The sequence below is a fragment of the Salmo trutta genome, unplaced genomic scaffold (assembly GCF_901001165.1).
Source record: "Salmo trutta unplaced genomic scaffold, fSalTru1.1, whole genome shotgun sequence".
Taxonomy (NCBI): domain Eukaryota; kingdom Metazoa; phylum Chordata; class Actinopteri; order Salmoniformes; family Salmonidae; genus Salmo; species Salmo trutta.
In genome coordinates this window covers 323,629-341,986 of record NW_021822689.1, presented here as the reverse complement: position 1 = coordinate 341,986, position 18,358 = coordinate 323,629, and the positions used below count along the sequence as shown (strand labels likewise).

General features: G+C 43.5%; 1 protein-coding gene across 1 annotated transcript in view; it reads left to right on the top strand.

Annotated features, from left to right (window-relative positions):
- The first annotated feature begins 3,280 nt into the window (after nt 1-3,280).
- The window catches only part of LOC115183493 (actin-related protein 2/3 complex subunit 1B-B-like), a 30,320-nt gene continuing 15,242 nt past the window's right edge, over nt 3,281-18,358 (top strand). The window contains exons 1-3 of the mRNA XM_029744700.1: nt 3,281-3,407; nt 4,070-4,195; nt 16,937-17,041. Of these exons, the coding sequence (XP_029600560.1) occupies nt 4,132-4,195; nt 16,937-17,041 (169 nt within the window). The 5' untranslated portion in view covers nt 3,281-3,407; nt 4,070-4,131. The remainder of the gene's footprint in view (nt 3,408-4,069; nt 4,196-16,936; nt 17,042-18,358) is intronic.

Here is an 18,358-nt window from a genome sequence, read left to right as displayed (position 1 = left end):
CTACGCTACTGAGTCGCCCGTCTGTTGCTCTACGCTACTGAGTCGCCCGTCTGTTTGCTCTACGCTACTGAGTCGCCCGTACTGTTGCTCTACGCTACTGAGTCGCGCCGTCTGTTGCTCTACGCTACTGAGTCGCCCGTCTGTTGCTCTACGCTACTGAGTCGCCCGTCTGTTGCTCTACGCTACTGAGTCGCCCGTCTGTTGCTCTACCTACTGAGTCGCCCGTCTGTTGCTCTACGCTACTGAGTCGCCCGTCTGTTGCTCTACGCTACTGAGTCGCCCGTCTGTTGCTCTAACGCTACTGAGTCGCCCAGTCTGTTGCTCTAACGCTACTGAGTCGCCCGTCTGTTTGCTCTACGCTACTGAGTCGCCGTCTGTTGCTCTACGCTACTGAGCTCGCCCGTCTGTTAGCTCTACGCTACTGAGATCGCCCGTCTGTTGCTCTACGCTACTGAGTCGCCCGTCTGTTGCTCTACGCTACTGAGTCGCCCGTCTGTTGCTCTACGCTACTGAGTCGCCCGTCTGTTGCTCTACGCTACTGAGTCGCCCGTCTGTTTGCTCTACGCTACTGAGTCGCCCGTCTGTTGCTCTACGCTACTGAGTCGCCCGTCTGTTGCTCTACGCTACTGAGTCGCCCGTCTGTTGCTCTACGCTACTGAGTCGCCCGTCTGTTGCTCTACGCTACTGAGTCGCCCGTCTGTTGCTCTACGCTACTGAGTCGCCCGTCTGTTGCTCTACGCTACTGAGTCGCCTGTCTGTTGCTCTACGCTACTGAGTCGCCCGTCTGTTGCTCTACGCTACTGAGTCGCCCGTCTGTTGCTCTACGCTACTGAGTCGCCCGTCTGTTGCTCTACGCTACTGAGTCGCCCGTCTGTTGCTCTAACGCTACTGAGTCGCCCGTCTGTTGCTCTACGCTACTGAGTCGCCCGTCTGTTGCTCTACGCTACTGAGTCGCCCGTCTGTTGCTCTACGCTACTGGGTCGCCCGTCTGTTGCTCTACGCTACTGAGTCGCCCGTCTGTTGCTCTACGCTACTGAGTCGCCCGTCTGTTGCTCTCTACGCTACTGAGTCGCCCGTCTGTTGCTCTACGCTACTGAGTCGCCCGTCTGTTGCTCTACGCTACTGAGTCGTCCCGTCTGTTGCTCTACCTACTGAGTCGCCCGTCTGTTGCTCTACGCTACTGAGATCGCCCGTCTGTTGCTCTACGCTACTGCAGTCCCCCGTCTGTTGCTCTACTGCTACTGAGTCGCCCGTCTGTTGCTCTACGCTACTGAGTCGCCGTCTGTTGCTTACCGCTACTGAGTCGCCCGTCTGTTGCTCTACGCTACTGAGTCGCCCGTCTGTTGCTCTACGCTACTGAGTCGCCCGTCTGTTGCTCTACGCTACTGAGTCGCCGTCTGTTGCTCTACGCTACTGAGTCGCCAGTCTGTTGCTCTACGCTACTGAGTCGCCGTCTGTTGCTCTACGCTACTGAGTCGCCCGTCTGTTGCTCTACGCTACTGAGTCGCCCGTCTGTTGCTCTACGCTCTGAGTCCCCGTCTGTTGGCTCTAAAACTCGCTACTGAGTCGCCCGTCTGTTGCTCTACGCTACTGAGTCGCCCGTCTGTTGCTCTACGCTACTGAAGTCGCCCGTCTGTTGCTCTACGCTACTGAGTCGCCCGTCTGTTGCTCTACGCTACTGAGTCGCCCGTCGTTGCTCTACGCTACTGAGTCGCCCGTTCTGTTGCTCTACGCTACTGAGTCGCCCGTCTGTTGCTCTACGCTACTGAGTCGCCCGTCTGTTGCTCTACGCTACTGAGTCGCCCGTCTGTTAGTAAACGCTACTGAGTCTCTCCCGTCTGTTGCTCTACGCTACTGAGTCTCCCGTCTGTTGCTCTACGCTACTGAGTCTCCCGTCTGTTAGTCTACGCTACTGAGTCGCCCGTCTGTTGCTCTACGCTACTGAGTCGCCCGTCTGTTGCTCTACGCTACTGAGTCGCCCGTCTGTTAGTAAACGCTACTGAGTCTCCCGTCTGTTAGTAAACGCTACTGAGTCGCCCGTCTGTTAGTCTACGCTACTGAGTCGCCCGTCTGTTAGTCTACGCTACTGAGTCGCCCGTCTGTTAGTCTACGCTACTGAGTCGCCCGTCTGTTGCTCTACGCTACTGAGTCTCCCGTCTGTTAGTAAACGCTACTGAGTCGCCCGTCTGTTAGTAAACGCTACTGAGTCTCCCGTCTGTTAGTAAACGCTACTGAGTCTCCCGTCTGTTAGTCTACGCTACTGAGTCTCCCGTCTGTTAGTCTACGCTACTGAGTCTCCCGTCTGTTAGTAAACGCTACTGAGTCTCCCGTCTGTTAGTAAACGCTACTGAGTCGCCCGTCTGTTAGTAAACGCTACTGAGTCTCCCGTCTGTTAGTAAACGCTACTGAGTCTCCCGTCTGTTAGTCTACGCTACTGAGTCTCCCGTCTGTTAGTCTACGCTACTGAGTCTCCCGTCTGTTAGTAAACGCTACTGAGTCTCCCGTCTGTTAGTAAACGCTACTGAGTCTCCTGTCTGTTAGTCTGTTTTCTCTGTTTGTCTGTCTGTTACTTTGTGTGGAGGAGCCAGACAGCCCTTCCAACAGAAGGAAATGATCACATGCGTCTGGTAGAACAGAACAAGAAACAGGGAAGGTGGATAAAGAAGAGGGGAGTCTCATCTACCATCTCTCCCACCCCAGTGGTGGTTCTAGACCATTTCAACTGGGGGGGGGCCAAGCTGGGGCCAGTTGTACAGTTAGAGGGGCCAGTTACATTAGACGTTATTGTTCTCATATTGTTTTCTTCACTGCATTGCAGGGAAAAGACCATGTTCATAATAATTAGTGTTCCGCGTTGCCACTGTCTATTAACGGATGTAAAAAAAGAAAGATAGCAAAACTAGTTATGTAAAAATGATTTCATACTCCACATTTAGGGGGGCCACAAGGGGGTCCAAAATTGTTGTCACAGGGGCACTGCGCCCCCCAGAACCGCCCCTGTCCCACCCTAGTCGACCTCAACGCTCCCTCCCTTTTCTGTTGCAGATGTGAATTTTCTATCTTAACTCCTTCCTCTCTGTAGAAGTAAGTCGTTTCAACTTCTCCCCTTCTCTTTTTGCAGAAGTTTCTATTTTCTCCCCGCTTTTTTTGCAGAAGCAAGTTCTGCTTCAACCGCTCGTTTTCCCTCCCCCGGCCTCACCCCTCCCTCCCTTCCTGCCCGCCCGCCCTGGCCTCACCCCTCCCTCTGTTCCTCTTTTAGCGGAAGCAAGTTTTTCTCTCTCCTTCTCTTCTACAGAAGTGTCTGTTCTCTCTCTCTCTCCGCCACTCTGTCGGTAGCGTTCGCGTCGACTGGTCAGAGTCCGCGAGCTGTTCTCTCCGTTCATCTCTCCTTCCGTGTCCATCTCAGGGTAAGTAGCGCGTTGTCTCGGCTGAATGGTCATGTCCAGACATGTCTGGTTGCTTCTACTGATAACTGACACAAACAGGCAGAAACCTTTTTTTTTTACAACGCAAAACAATGAAAACTACGAGGAAAAGTTACTAAGATGACACGTTTTCAACGTAGTGTAATGAAACAGGCAGGGAGCAGGACTCGAACCCTCGACCTTCTAACCCGAAGTCCAGCGCGCTATCGACTGTGCCGCAAAAGCCTGGTCCAGCGGTAGAGTCTCTCCGCGTTTATAAACCCAGGGTCGTTACAGCAGAGAGTCCGCAGCTAGAGGGACTTTGTTCCAGCTGTAGTGACCTGTTTCCTGAATACACTCAAACGCCACTCTTCTGTGTGGAGTCAACATGCCTTATGGAACATGTAGCCGTGACAGACAATTTCCTGTATTACAGGCTACGTTGTGTTGATGTTATGTTGTATACAGTGTGTGTTTTGACCTGCATCATTCAATTCATGCCACGGGGGCATTCCTCAGTCTGATTAACACAACCTAGACCTGACTATCTGTCTGTATCTCTGTCTCTCTCTGAAGTTTTCAGTTACATGGTGATTTTTATCACCTATTTTACAGTGTGCGTGACGTTGCAGTCTAGTGCAAAACATATTATTTTGATTCAACAGGAACTACAGAAGCCTCTCATTAGCTCATCTCACTTTCTGGTTCTGCATTGTCCCGATTGGCCATGGCTTACCACAGCTTCCTGCTCGAGCCAATCAGCTGCCACTCCTGGAACAAGGACCGGACCCGTGAGTAGGACACGCTCTCTGATTGGTCAATAGGACTTCCTCCCTACAGAAGTAGAATCACTAGTGGAAACCCAGCTCAGATGGTGTTGAACAGACTCACAAAGCTGAGTTGTAGTAAAGTTAATTTGATATTCATTACAGATAGACAACCTATTGAAACACACACGCCAAGCTAACTGAAATTGATCCAAGTTAAAAACAAAAACAGGCTTAAGTTGAGTGAGTCTGACGGAGGACTGTGATTGGGTCCCGTGTGGCTGGAGGTATTTCCTGTTGTAGTGAGAGGGGTGGTGTTCACACACTGGGTCTCTCAGAGAGAAACGTCTCAGTGTTCTACAGAGCTCAGGAAACTAACTCCATATTTGGGTTGTTTCGATCTGAGTCTTGGGTCTCTGCTGAAAGTGGATGCTAGGTCTGGGCAGAGCACAACCACACACACAACCACAGTGTGTCTGAGTCATACAAACAGGAACAGGAAGTAAACTGACGGTTTCAACTCTGACACCAGAGAAACACACTGGGAGACACAGACGCAGACAGACACGCTGAGAGACAGACAGAGAGACACAGACAGAGACACACAGACAGAGACACGGAGACACACAGACGGAGACACACAGACGGAGACACACAGACGGAGACACACAGACGGAGACACACAGACGGAGACACACAGACGGAGACACAAACAGATGCTGTGAGAGGAGTGTGACCTTGCTTCCCACGCTATACTGTTGCAAACACACTCACACCAACCAACAGCCCTCTGATATAGAGTGGGATCTCTCCCTGTAGAGAATGATTTATAGTGTGGGATCTCTCCCTGTAGAGAATGATTTATGGTGTGTGATCTCTCCCTGTAGAGAATGATTTATAGTGTCTGATCTCTCCCTGTAGAGAATGATTTATAGTGTGGGATCTCTCCCTGTAGAGAATGATTTATAGTGTCTGATCTCTCCCTGTAGAAAATTATATATAGTGTGTGATCTCTCCCTGTAGAGAATGATTTATAGTGTGATCTCTCCCTGTAGAGAATGATTTATAGTGTGGGATCTCTCCCTGTAGAGAATGATTTATAGTGTGTGATCTCTCCCTGTAGAGAATGATTTATAGTCTGATCTCTCCCTGTAGAGAATGATTTATAGTGTGTGATCTCTCCCTGTAGAGAATGATTTATAGTGTGTGGGATCTCTCCCTGTAGAGAATGATTTATAGTGTGTGGGATCTCTCCCTGTAGAGAATGATTTATAGTGTGTGATCTCTCCCTGTAGAGAATGATTTATAGTGTCTGATCTCTCCCTGTAGAGAATGATTTATAGTGTGGGATCTCTCCCTGTAGAGAATGATTTATAGTGTCTGATCTCTCCCTGTAGAGCATGATTTATAGTGTGGGATCTCTCCCTGTAGAGAATGATTTATAGTGTCTGATCTCTCCCTGTAGAGAATGATTTATAGTGGGATCTCTCCCTGCAGAGAATGATTTATAGTGTGGGATCTCTCCCTGTAGAGAATGATTTATAGTGTGGGATCTCTCCCTGTAGAGAATGATTTATAGTGTGTGGGATCTCTCCCTGTAGAGAATGATTTATAGTGTGTGGGATCTCTCCCTGTAGAGAATGATTTATAGTGGGATCTCTCCCTGCAGAGAATGATTTATAGTGTGTGTGATCTCTCCCTGTAGAGAATGATTTATAGTGTGTGGGATCTCTCCCTGTAGAGAATGATTTATAGTGTGTGTGATCTCTCCCTGTAGAGAATGATTTATAGTGTGGGATCTCTCCCTGTCGAGAATGATTTATAGTGTGTGGGATCTCTCCCTGTAGAGAATGATTTATAGTGTGTGGGATCTCTCCCTGTAGAGAATGATTTATAGTGTGTGGGATCTCTCCCTGTAGAGAATGATTTATAGTGTCTGATCTCTCCCTGTAGAGAATGATTTATAGTCTGATCTCTCCCTGTAGAAAATGATGTATAGTGTGGGATCTCTCCCTGTAGAGAATGATTTATAGTGTCTGATCTCTCCCTGTAGAGAATGATTTATAGTGTGTGTGATCTCTCCCTGTAGAGAATGATTTATAGTGTGTGGGATCTCTCCCTGTAGAAAATGATTTATAGTGTGTGGGATCTCTCCCTGTAGAGAATGATTTATAATGTGTGGGATCTCTCCCTGTAGAGAATGATTTATAGTGTGGGATCTCTCCCTGTAGAGAATGATTTATAGTGTGTGGGATCTCTCCCTGTAGAGAATGATTTATAGTGTCTGATCTCTCCCTGCAGAGAATGATTTATAGTGTCTGATCTCTCCCTGCAGAGAATGATTTATAGTGTCTGATCTCTCCCTGCAGAGAATGATTTATAGTGTCTGATCTCTCCCTGTAGAGAATGATATATAGTGTGGGATCTCTCCCTGTCGAGAATGATTTATAGTGTGGGATCTCTCCCTGTAGAGAATGATTTATAGTGTGGGATCTCTCCCTGTAGAGAATGATTTATAGTGTGGGATCTCTCCCTGTAGAGAATGATTTATGGTGTGTGATCTCTCCCTGTAGAGAATGATTTATAGTGTCTGATCTCTCCCTGTAGAGAATTATTTATAGTGTCTGATCTCTCCCTGTAGAGAATGATTTATGGTGTGTGATCTCTCCCTGTAGAGAATGATTTATGGTGTGTGATCTCTCCCTGTAGAGAATGATTTATAGTGTGTGATCTCTCCCTGTAGAGAATGATTTATAGTGTGTGATCTCTCCCTGTAGAGAATGATTTATAGTGTGTGATCTCTCCCTGTAGAGAATGATTTATAGTGTGTGATCTCTCCCTGTAGAGAATTATTTATAGTGTGTGGGATCTCTCCCTGTAGAGAATGATTTATAGTGTGTGGGATCTCTCCCTGTAGAGAATGATTTATAGTGTGGGATCTCTCCCTGTAGAGAATGATTTATGGTGGGATCTCTCCCTGTAGAGAATGATTTATAGTGTGGGATCTCTCCCTGTAGAGAATGATTTATAGTGTGGGATCTCTCCCTGTAGAGAATGATTTATAGTGTGTGATCTCTCCCTGTAGAGAATGATTTATAGTGTGTGATCTCTCCCTGTAAAGAATTATTTATAGTGTGTGGGATCTCTCCCTGTAGAGAATGATTTATAGTGTGTGGGATCTCTCCCTGTAGAGAATGATTTATAGTGTGGGATCTCTCCCTGTAGAGAATGATTTATGGTGGGATCTCTCCCTGTAGAGAATGATTTATAGTGTGGGATCTCTCCCTGTAGAGAATGATTTATAGTGTGGGATCTCTCCCTGTAGAGAATGATTTATAGTGTGGGATCTCTCCCTGTAGAGAATGATTTATAGTGTGTGATCTCTCCCTGTAGAGAATGATTTATGGTGTGATCTCTCCCTGTAGAGAATGATTTATAGTGTCTGATCTCTCCCTGTAGAGAATGATTTATAGTGTGTGATCTCTCCATGTAGAGAATGATTTATGGTGTGATCTCTCCCTGTAGAGAATGATTTATAGTGTGTGATCTCTCCCTGTAGAGAATGGTTTATAGTGTGTGATCTCTCCCTGTAGAGAATGGTTTATAGTGTGTGATCTCTCCCTGTAGAGAATGATTTATAGTGTGTGATCTCTCCCTGTAGAGAATGATTTATAGTGTGTGATCTCTCCCTGTAGAGAATGATTTATAGTGTGTGATCTCTCCCTGTAGAGAATGATTTATAGTGTGTGATCTCTCCCTGTAGAGAATGATTTATAGTGTGTGATCTCTCCCTGTAGAGAATGATTTATAGTGTGTGATCTCTCCCTGTAGAGAATGATTTATAGTGTGTGATCTCTCCCTGTAGAGAATGATTTATAGTGTGTGATCTCTCCTGTAGAGAATGATTTTTAGTGTGATCTCTCCCTGTAGAGAATTATATATAGTGTGTGATCTCTCCCTGTAGAGAATGATTTATAGTGTGTGATCTCTCCCTGTAGAGAATGATTTATAGTGTGTGATCTCTCCCTGTAGAGAATGATTTTTAGTGTGATCTCTCCCTGTAGAGAATTATATATAGTGTGTGATCTCTCCCTGTAGAGAATGATTTATAGTGTGTGATCTCTCCCTGTAGAGAATGATTTATAGTGTGTGATCTCTCCCTGTAGAGAATGATTTATAGTGTGTGATCTCTCCCTGTAGAGAATGATTTATAGTGTGTGTGTGTGATCTCTCCCTGTAGAGAATGATTTTTAGTGTGATCTCTCCCTGTAGAGAATTATATATAGTGTGTGATCTCTCCCTGTAGAGAATGATTTATAGTGTGTGATCTCTCCCTGTAGAGAATGATTTATAGTGTGTGATCTCTCCCTGTAGAGAATGATTTATAGTGTGTGTGTGATCTCTCCCTGTAGAGAATGATTTATAGTGTGATCTCTCCCTGTAGAGATTGATTTATAGTGTGTGATCTCTCCCTGTAGAGAATGATTTATCGTGTGTGATCTCTCCCTGTAGAGAATGATTTATAGTGTGTGATCTCTCCCTGTAGAGATTGATTTATAGTGTGTGATCTCTCCCTGTAGAGAATGATTTATAGTGTGTGATCTCTCCCTGTAGAGAATGATTTATTGTGTGTGTGATCTCTCCCTGTAGAGAATGATTTATATTGTGTGTGTGATCTCTCCCTGTAGAGAATGATTTATATTGTGTGTGTGATCTCTCCCTGTAGAGAATGATTTATATTGTGTGTGTGATCTCTCCCTGTAGAGAATGATTTATAGTGTGGGATCTCTCCCTGTAGAGAATGATTTATAGTGTCTGATCTCTCCCTGTAGAGCATGATTTATAGTGTGGGATCTCTCCCTGTAGAGAATGATTTATAGTGTCTGATCTCTCCCTGTAGAGAATGATTTATAGTGGGATCTCTCCCTGCAGAGAATGATTTATAGTGTGGGATCTCTCCCTGTAGAGAATGATTTATAGTGTGTGGGATCTCTCCCTGTAGAGAATGATTTATAGTGTGATCTCTCCCTGCAGAGAATGATTTATAGTGTGTGGGATCTCTCCCTGTAGAGAATGATTTATAGTGTGTGTGATCTCTCCCTGTAGAGATTGATTTATAGTGTGTGATCTCTCCCTGTAGAGAATGATTTATAGTGTGTGATCTCTCCCTGTAGAGAATGATTTATTGTGTGTGTGATCTCTCCCTGTAGAGAATGATTTATATTGTGTGTGTGATCTCTCCCTGTAGAGAATGATTTATATTGTGTGTGTGATCTCTCCCTGTAGAGAATGATTTATATTGTGTGTGTGATCTCTCCCTGTAGAGAATGATTTATAGTGTGGGATCTCTCCCTGTAGAGAATGATTTATAGTGTCTGATCTCTCCCTGTAGAGCATGATTTATAGTGTGGGATCTCTCCCTGTAGAGAATGATTTATAGTGTCTGATCTCTCCCTGTAGAGAATGATTTATAGTGGGATCTCTCCCTGCAGAGAATGATTTATAGTGTGGGATCTCTCCCTGTAGAGAATGATTTATAGTGTGTGGGATCTCTCCCTGTAGAGAATGATTTATAGTGTGATCTCTCCCTGCAGAGAATGATTTATAGTGTGTGGGATCTCTCCCTGTAGAGAATGATTTATAGTGTGTGTGATCTCTCCCTGTAGAGAATGATTTATAGTGTGTGGGATCTCTCCCTGTAGAGAATGATTTATAGTGTGTGGGATCTCTCCCTGTAGAGAATGATTTATAGTGTGTGGGATCTCTCCCTGTAGAGAATGATTTATAGTGTCTGATCTCTCCCTGTAGAGAATGATTTATAGTCTGATCTCTCCCTGTAGAAAATGATGTATAGTGTGGGATCTCTCCCTGTAGAGAATGATTTATAGTGTGTGTGATCTCTCCCTGTAGAAAATGATTTATAGTGTGTGGGATCTCTCCCTGTAGAAAATGATTTATAGTGTGTGGGATCTCTCCCTGTAGAGAATGATTTATAATGTGTGGGATCTCTCCCTGTAGAGAATGATTTATAGTGTGGGATCTCTCCCCGTAGAGAATGATTTATAGTGTGTGGGATCTCTCCCTGTAGAGAATGATTTATAGTGTCTGATCTCTCCCTGCAGAGAATGATTTATAGTGTCTGATCTCTCCCTGCAGAGAATGATTTATAGTGTCTGATCTCTCCCTGCAGAGAATGATTTATAGTGTCTGATCTCTCCCTGTAGAGAATGATATATAGTGTGGGATCTCTCCCTGTAGAGAATGATTTATAGTGTGGGATCTCTCCCTGTCGAGAATGATTTATAGTGTGGGATCTCTCCCTGTCGAGAATGATTTATAGTGTGGGATCTCTCCCTGTCGAGAATGATTTATAGTGTGGGATCTCTCCCTGTAGAGAATGATTTATCGTGTGGGATCTCTCCCTGTAGAGAATGATTTATGGTGTGTGATCTCTCCCTGTAGAGAATGATTTATGGTGTCTGATCTCTCCCTGTAGAGAATGATTTATAGTGTCTGATCTCTCCCTGTAGAGAATGATTTATAGTGTCTGATCTCTCCCTGTAGAGAATGATTTATGGTGTGTGATCTCTCCCTGTAGAGAATGATTTATGGTGTGTGATCTCTCCCTGTAGAGAATGATTTATAGTGTGTGATCTCTCCCTGTAGAGAATGATTTATAGTGTGTGATCTCTCCCTGTAGAGAATGATTTATAGTGTGTGATCTCTCCCTGTAGAGAATGATTTATAGTGTGTGGGATCTCTCCCTGTAGAGAATGATTTATAGTGTGTGGGATCTCTCCCTGTAGAGAATGATTTATAGTGTGTGGGATCTCTCCCTGTAGAGAATGATTTATAGTGTGTGGGATCTCTCCCTGTAGAGAATGATTTATAGTGTGTGGGATCTCTCCCTGTAGAGAATGATTTATAGTGTGTGGGATCTCTCCCTGTAGAGAATGATTTATAGTGTGTGATCTCTCCCTGTAGAGAATGATTTATAGTGTGTGATCTCTCCCTGTAGAGAATGATTTATAGTGTGTGATCTCTCCCTGTAGAGAATGATTTATAGTGTGTGATCTCTCCCTGTAGAGAATGATTTATAGTGTGTGATCTCTCCCTGTAGAGAATGATTATAGTGTGTGATCTCTCCTGTAGAATGATTAGTGTGTGATCTCTCCCTGTAGAGAATGATTTATAGTGTCTGATCTCTCCCTGTAGAGAATGATTTATAGTGTGTGATCTCTCCATGTAGAGAATGATTTATGGTGTGATCTCTCCCTGTAGAGAATGATTTATAGTGTGTGATCTCTCCCTGTAGAGAATGGTTTATAGTGTGTGATCTCTCCCTGTAGAGAATGATTTATAGTGTGTGATCTCTCCCTGTAGAGAATGATTTATAGGTTAGAGATGATTTATAGTGGTGTGTGATCTCTCCCTGTAGAGAATGATTATAGTGGTGTGTGTGATCTCTCCCTGTAGAGATGATTTATATTGTGTGTGGTGATCTCTCCCTGTAGAGAATGATTTATAGTGTGATCTCTCCCTGTAGAGAATGATTTATAGTGTGATCTCTCCCTGTAGAGAATGATTATAGTGTGATCTCTCCCTGTAGAGAATGATTTATAGTGTGTGATCTCTCCCTGTAGAGAATGATTTATAGTGTGATCTCTCCCTGTAGAGAAATGATTTATAGTGTGATCTCTCCCTGTAGAGAATGATTTATAGTGTGTGATCTCTCCCTGTAGAGAATGATTATAGTGTGATCTCTCCCTGTAGAGAATGATTTATAGTGTGTGATCTCTCCCTGTAGAGAATTATTTATAGTGTGATCTCTCCCTGTATTTCCCTGTAGAGAATGATTTATAGTGTGATCTCTCCCTGTAGAGAATGATTTATAGTGTGATCTCTCCCTGTAGAGAATGATTTATAGTGTGATCTCTCCCTGTAGAGAATGATTTATAGTGTGTGATCTCTCCCTGTAGAGAATGATTTATAGTGTGTGGATCTCTCCCTGTAGAGAATGATTTATAGTGTGTGGGATCTCTCCCTGTAGAGAATGATTTATAGTGTGGGATCTCTCCCTGTAGAGAATGATTTATAGTGGGATCTCTCCCTGTAGAGAATGATTTATAGTGTGGATCTCTCCCTGTAGAGAATGATTTATAGTGTGTGGGATCTCTCCCTGTAGAGAATGATTTATAGTGTGGGGATCTCTCCCTGTAGAGAATATTTATAGTGTGTGGGATCTCTCCCTGTAGAGAATGATTTATAGTGTGTGGGATCTCTCCCTGTAGAGAATGATTTATAGTGTGTGGGATCTCTCCCTGTAGAGAATGATTTATAGTGTGTGGGATCTCTCCCTGTAGAAAATGATTTATAGTGTGTGGGATCTCTCCCTGTAGAGAATGATTTATAGTGTGTGGGATCTCTCCCTGTAGAGAATGATTTATAGTGTGGGATCTCTCCCTGTAGAGAATGATTTATAGTGTGTGGGATCTCTCCCTGTAGAGAATGATTTATAGTGTCTGATCTCTCCCTGCAGAGAATGATTTATAGTGTCTGATCTCTCCCTGCAGAGAATGATTTATAGTGTCTGATCTCTCCCTGCAGAGAATGATTTATAGTGTCTGATCTCTCCCTGTAGAGAATGATATATAGTGTGGGATCTCTCCCTGTCGAGAATGATTTATAGTGTGGGATCTCTCCCTGTAGAGAATGATTTATAGTGTGGGATCTCTCCCTGTAGAGAATGATTTATAGTGTGGGATCTCTCCCTGTAGAGAATGATTTATGGTGTGTGATCTCTCCCTGTAGAGAATGATTTATAGTGTCTGATCTCTCCCTGTAGAGAATGATTTATAGTGTCTGATCTCTCCCTGTAGAGAATGATTTATGGTGTGTGATCTCTCCCTGTAGAGAATGATTTATGGTGTGTGATCTCTCCCTGTAGAGAATGATTTATGGTGTGTGATCTCTCCCTGTAGAGAATGATTTATAGTGTGTGATCTCTCCCTGTAGAGAATGATTTATAGTGTGTGATCTCTCCCTGTAGAGAATGATTTATAGTGTGTGATCTCTCCCTGTAGAGAATTATTTATAGTGTGTGGGATCTCTCCCTGTAGAGAATGATTTATAGTGTGTGGGATCTCTCCCTGTAGAGAATGATTTATAGTGTGGGATCTCTCCCTGTAGAGAATGATTTATGGTGGGATCTCTCCCTGTAGAGAATGATTTATAGTGTGGGATCTCTCCCTGTAGAGAATGATTTATAGTGTGGGATCTCTCCCTGTAGAGAATGATTTATAGTGTGTGATCTCTCCCTGTAGAGAATGATTTATAGTGTGTGATCTCTCCCTGTAGAGAATTATTTATAGTGTGTGGGATCTCTCCCTGTAGAGAATGATTTATAGTGTGTGGGATCTCTCCCTGTAGAGAATGATTTATAGTGTGGGATCTCTCCCTGTAGAGAATGATTTATGGTGGGATCTCTCCCTGTAGAGAATGATTTATAGTGTGGGATCTCTCCCTGTAGAGAATGATTTATAGTGTGGGATCTCTCCCTGTAGAGAATGATTTATAGTGTGTGATCTCTCCCTGTAGAGAATGATTTATGGTGTGATATCTCCCTGTAGAGAATGATTTATAGTGTCTGATCTCTCCCTGTAGAGAATGATTTATAGTGTGTGATCTCTCCATGTAGAGAATGATTTATGGTGTGATCTCTCCCTGTAGAGAATGATTTATAGTGTGTGATCTCTCCCTGTAGAGAATGGTTTATAGTGTGTGATCTCTCCCTGTAGAGAATGGTTTATAGTGTGTGATCTCTCCCTGTAGAGAATGATTTATAGTGTGTGATCTCTCCCTGTAGAGAATGATTTATAGTGTGTGATCTCTCCCTGTAGAGAATGATTTATAGTGTGTGATCTCTCCCTGTAGAGAATGATTTATAGTGTGTGATCTCTCCCTGTAGAGAATGATTTATAGTGTGTGATCTCTCCCTGTAGAGAATGATTTATAGTGTGTGATCTCTCCCTGTAGAGAATGATTTATAGTGTGTGATCTCTCCCTGTAGAGAATGATTTATAGTGTGTGATCTCTCCCTGTAGAGAATGATTTTTAGTGTGATCTCTCCCTGTAGAGAATTATATATAGTGTGTGATCTCTCCCTGTAGAGAATGATTTATAGTGTGTGATCTCTCCCTGTAGAGAATGATTTATAGTGTGTGATCTCTCCCTGTAGAGAATGATTTTTAGTGTGATCTCTCCCTGTAGAGAATTATATATAGTGTGTGATCTCTCCCTGTAGAGAATGATTTATAGTGTGTGATCTCTCCCTGTAGAGAATGATTTATAGTGTGTGATCTCTCCCTGTAGAGAATGATTTATAGTGTGTGATCTCTCCCTGTAGAGAATGATTTATAGTGTGTGTGTGTGATCTCTCCCTGTAGAGAATGATTTTTAGTGTGATCTCTCCCTGTAGAGAATTATATATAGTGTGTGATCTCTCCCTGTAGAGAATGATTTATAGTGTGTGATCTCTCCCTGTAGAGAATGATTTATAGTGTGTGATCTCTCCCTGTAGAGAATGATTTATAGTGTGTGTGTGATCTCTCCCTGTAGAGAATGATTTATAGTGTGATCTCTCCCTGTAGAGATTGATTTATAGTGTGTGATCTCTCCCTGTAGAGAATGATTTATCGTGTGTGATCTCTCCCTGTAGAGAATGATTTATAGTGTGTGATCTCTCCCTGTAGAGATTGATTTATAGTGTGTGATCTCTCCCTGTAGAGAATGATTTATAGTGTGTGATCTCTCCCTGTAGAGAATGATTTATTGTGTGTGTGATCTCTCCCTGTAGAGAATGATTTATATTGTGTGTGTGATCTCTCCCTGTAAAGAATGATTTATATTGTGTGTGTGATCTCTCCCTGTAGAGAATGATTTATATTGTGTGTGTGATCTCTCCCTGTAGAGAATGATTTATAGTGTGGGATCTCTCCCTGTAGAGAATGATTTATAGTGTCTGATCTCTCCCTGTAGAGCATGATTTATAGTGTGGGATCTCTCCCTGTAGAGAATGATTTATAGTGGGATCTCTCCCTGCAGAGAATGATTTATAGTGTGGGATCTCTCCCTGTAGAGAATGATTTATAGTGTGTGGGATCTCTCCCTGTAGAGAATGATTTATAGTGTGATCTCTCCCTGCAGAGAATGATTTATAGTGTGTGGGATCTCTCCCTGTAGAGAATGATTTATAGTGTGTGTGATCTCTCCCTGTAGAGAATGATTTATAGTGTGTGGGATCTCTCCCTGTAGAGAATGATTTATAGTGTGTGGGATCTCTCCCTGTAGAGAATGATTTATAGTGTGTGTGTGATCTCTCCCTGTAGAGAATGATTTATAGTGTGTGTGTGATCTCTCCCTGTAGAGAATGATTTATAGTGTGTGTGTGATCTCTCCCTGTAGAGAATGATTTATATTGTGTGTGTGATCTCTCCCTGTAGAGAATGATTTATAGTGTGATCTCTCCCTGTAGAGAATGATTTATAGTGTGATCTCTCCCTGTAGAGAATGATTTATAGTGTGATCTCTCCCTGTAGAGAATGATTTATAGTGTGTGATCTCTCCCTGTAGAGAATGATTTATAGTGTGATCTCTCCCTGTAGAGAATGATTTATAGTGTGATCTCTCCCTGTAGAGAATGATTTATAGTGTGTGATCTCTCCCTGTAGAGAATGATTTATAGTGTGATCTCTCCCTGTAGAGAATGATTTATAGTGTGTGATCTCTCCCTGTAGAGAATTATTTATTGTGTGATCTCTCCCTGTAGAGAATGATTTATAGTGTGTGATCTCTCCCTGTAGAGAATGATTTATAGTGTGATCTCTCCCTGTAGAGAATGATTTATAGTGTGATCTCTCCCTGTAGAGAATGATTTATAGTGTGTGATCTCTCCCTGTAGAGAATTATTTATAGTGTGTGATCTCTCCCTGTAGAGAATGATTTATAGTGTGTGGGATCTCTCCCTGTAGAGAATGATTTATAGTGTGTGGGATCTCTCCCTGTAGAGAATGATTTATAGTGGGATCTCTCCCTGTAGAGAATGATTTATAGTGTGTGGGATCTCTCCCTGTAGAGAATGATTTATAGTGTGTGGGATCTCTCCCTGTAGAGAATGATTTATAGTGTGTGGGATCTCTCCCTGTAGAGAATGATTTATAGTGTGTGGGATCTCTCCCTGTAGAGAATGATTTATAGTGGGATCTCTCCCTGTAGAGAATTATTTATAGTGGGATCTCTCCCTGTAGAGAATGATTTATAGTGTGTGGGATCTCTCCCTGTAGAGAATGATTTATAGTGTGTGTGATCTCTCCCTGTAGAGAATGATTTATAGTGTGATCTCTCCCTGTAGAGAATGATTTATAGTGGGATCTCTCCCTGTAGAGAATGATTTATAGTGTGATCTCTCCCTGTAGAGAATGATTTATAGTGTGATCTCTCCCTGTAGAGAATGATTTATAGTGTGATCTCTCCCTGTAGAGAATGATTTATAGTGTGGGATCTCTCCCTGTAGAGAATGATTTATAGTGGGATCTCTCCCTGTAGAGAATGATTTATAGTGGGATCTCTCCCTGTAGAGAATGATTTATAGTGTGATCTCTCCCTGTAGAGAATGATTTATAGTGTGTGATCTCTCCCTGTAGAGAATGATTTATAGTGTGATCTCTCCCTGTAGAGAATGATTTATAGTGTGATCTCTCCCTGTAGAGATTGCTCTGTGCCCCAACAACCATGATGTCCACATCTATAAGAAGGATGGGACCAAGTGGACCAAGATACATGAACTGAAGGAGCACAACGGCCAGGTCACAGGTGAGACACACATTTTAGAGGCATGTACAGTGGGGGAAAAAAGTATTTGATCCCCTGCTGATTTTGTACGTTTGCCCACTGACAAAGAAATGATCAGTCTATAATTTTAATGGTAGGTTTATTTGAACAGTGAGAGACAGAATAACAACAAAAAAATCCAGAAAAACGCATGTCAGAAATGTTATAAATTGATTTGCATTTTAATGAGGGAAATAAGTATTTGACCCCCCCTCTCAATCAGAAGGATTTCTGGCTCCCACGTGTCTTTTATACAGGTAATGAGCTGAGATTAGGAGCACACTCTTAAAGGGAATGCTCCTAATCTCAGTTTGTTACCTGTATAAAAGACACCTGTCCACAGAAGCAATCAATCAATCAGATTCCAAACTCTCCACCATGGCCAAGACCAAAGAGCTCTCCAAGGATGTCAGGGACAAGATTGTAGACCTACACAAGGCTGGAATGGGCTACAAGACCATCGCCAAGCAGCTTGGTGAGAAGGTGACAACAGTTGGTGCGATTATTCGCAAATGGAAGAAACACAAAAGAACTGTCAATCTCCCTCGGCCTGGGGCTCCATGCGAGATCTCATCTCGTGGAGTTGCAATGATCATGAGAACGGTGAGGAATCAGCACAGAACTACACAGGAGGATCTTGTCAATGATCTCAAGGCAGCTGGGACCATAGTCACCAAGAAAACAATTGGTAACACACTACACCGCGAAGGACTGAAATCCTGCAGCACCCGCAAGGTCCCCCTGCTCAAGAAAGCACATATACATGCCCGTCTGAAGTTTGCCAATGACCATCTGAATGATTCAGAGGACAACTGGTGAAAGTGTTGTGGTCAGATGAGACCAAAATGGAGCTCTTTGGCATCAACTCAACTCGCCGTGTTTGGAGGAGGAGGAATGCTGCCTATGACCCCGAGAACACCATCCCCACCGTCAAACATGGAGGTGGAAACATTATGCTTTGGGGGTGTTTTTCTGCTAAGGGGACAGGACAACTTCACCGTATCAAAGGGATGATGGACGGGGCCATGTACCGTCAAATCTTGGGTGAGAACCTCCTTCCCTCAGCCAGGGCATTGAAAATGGGTCGTGGATGGGTATTCCAGCATGACAATGGCCCAAAGGAGTGGCTCAAGAAGAAGCACATTAAGGTCCTGGAGTGGCCTAGCCAGTCTCCAGACATTAATCCCATAGAAAATGTCTGGAGGGAGCTAAAGGTTCGAGTTGCCAAACGTCAGCCTCGAAACCTTAATGACTTGGAGAAGATCTGCAAAGAGGAGTGGGACAAAATCCCTCCTGAGA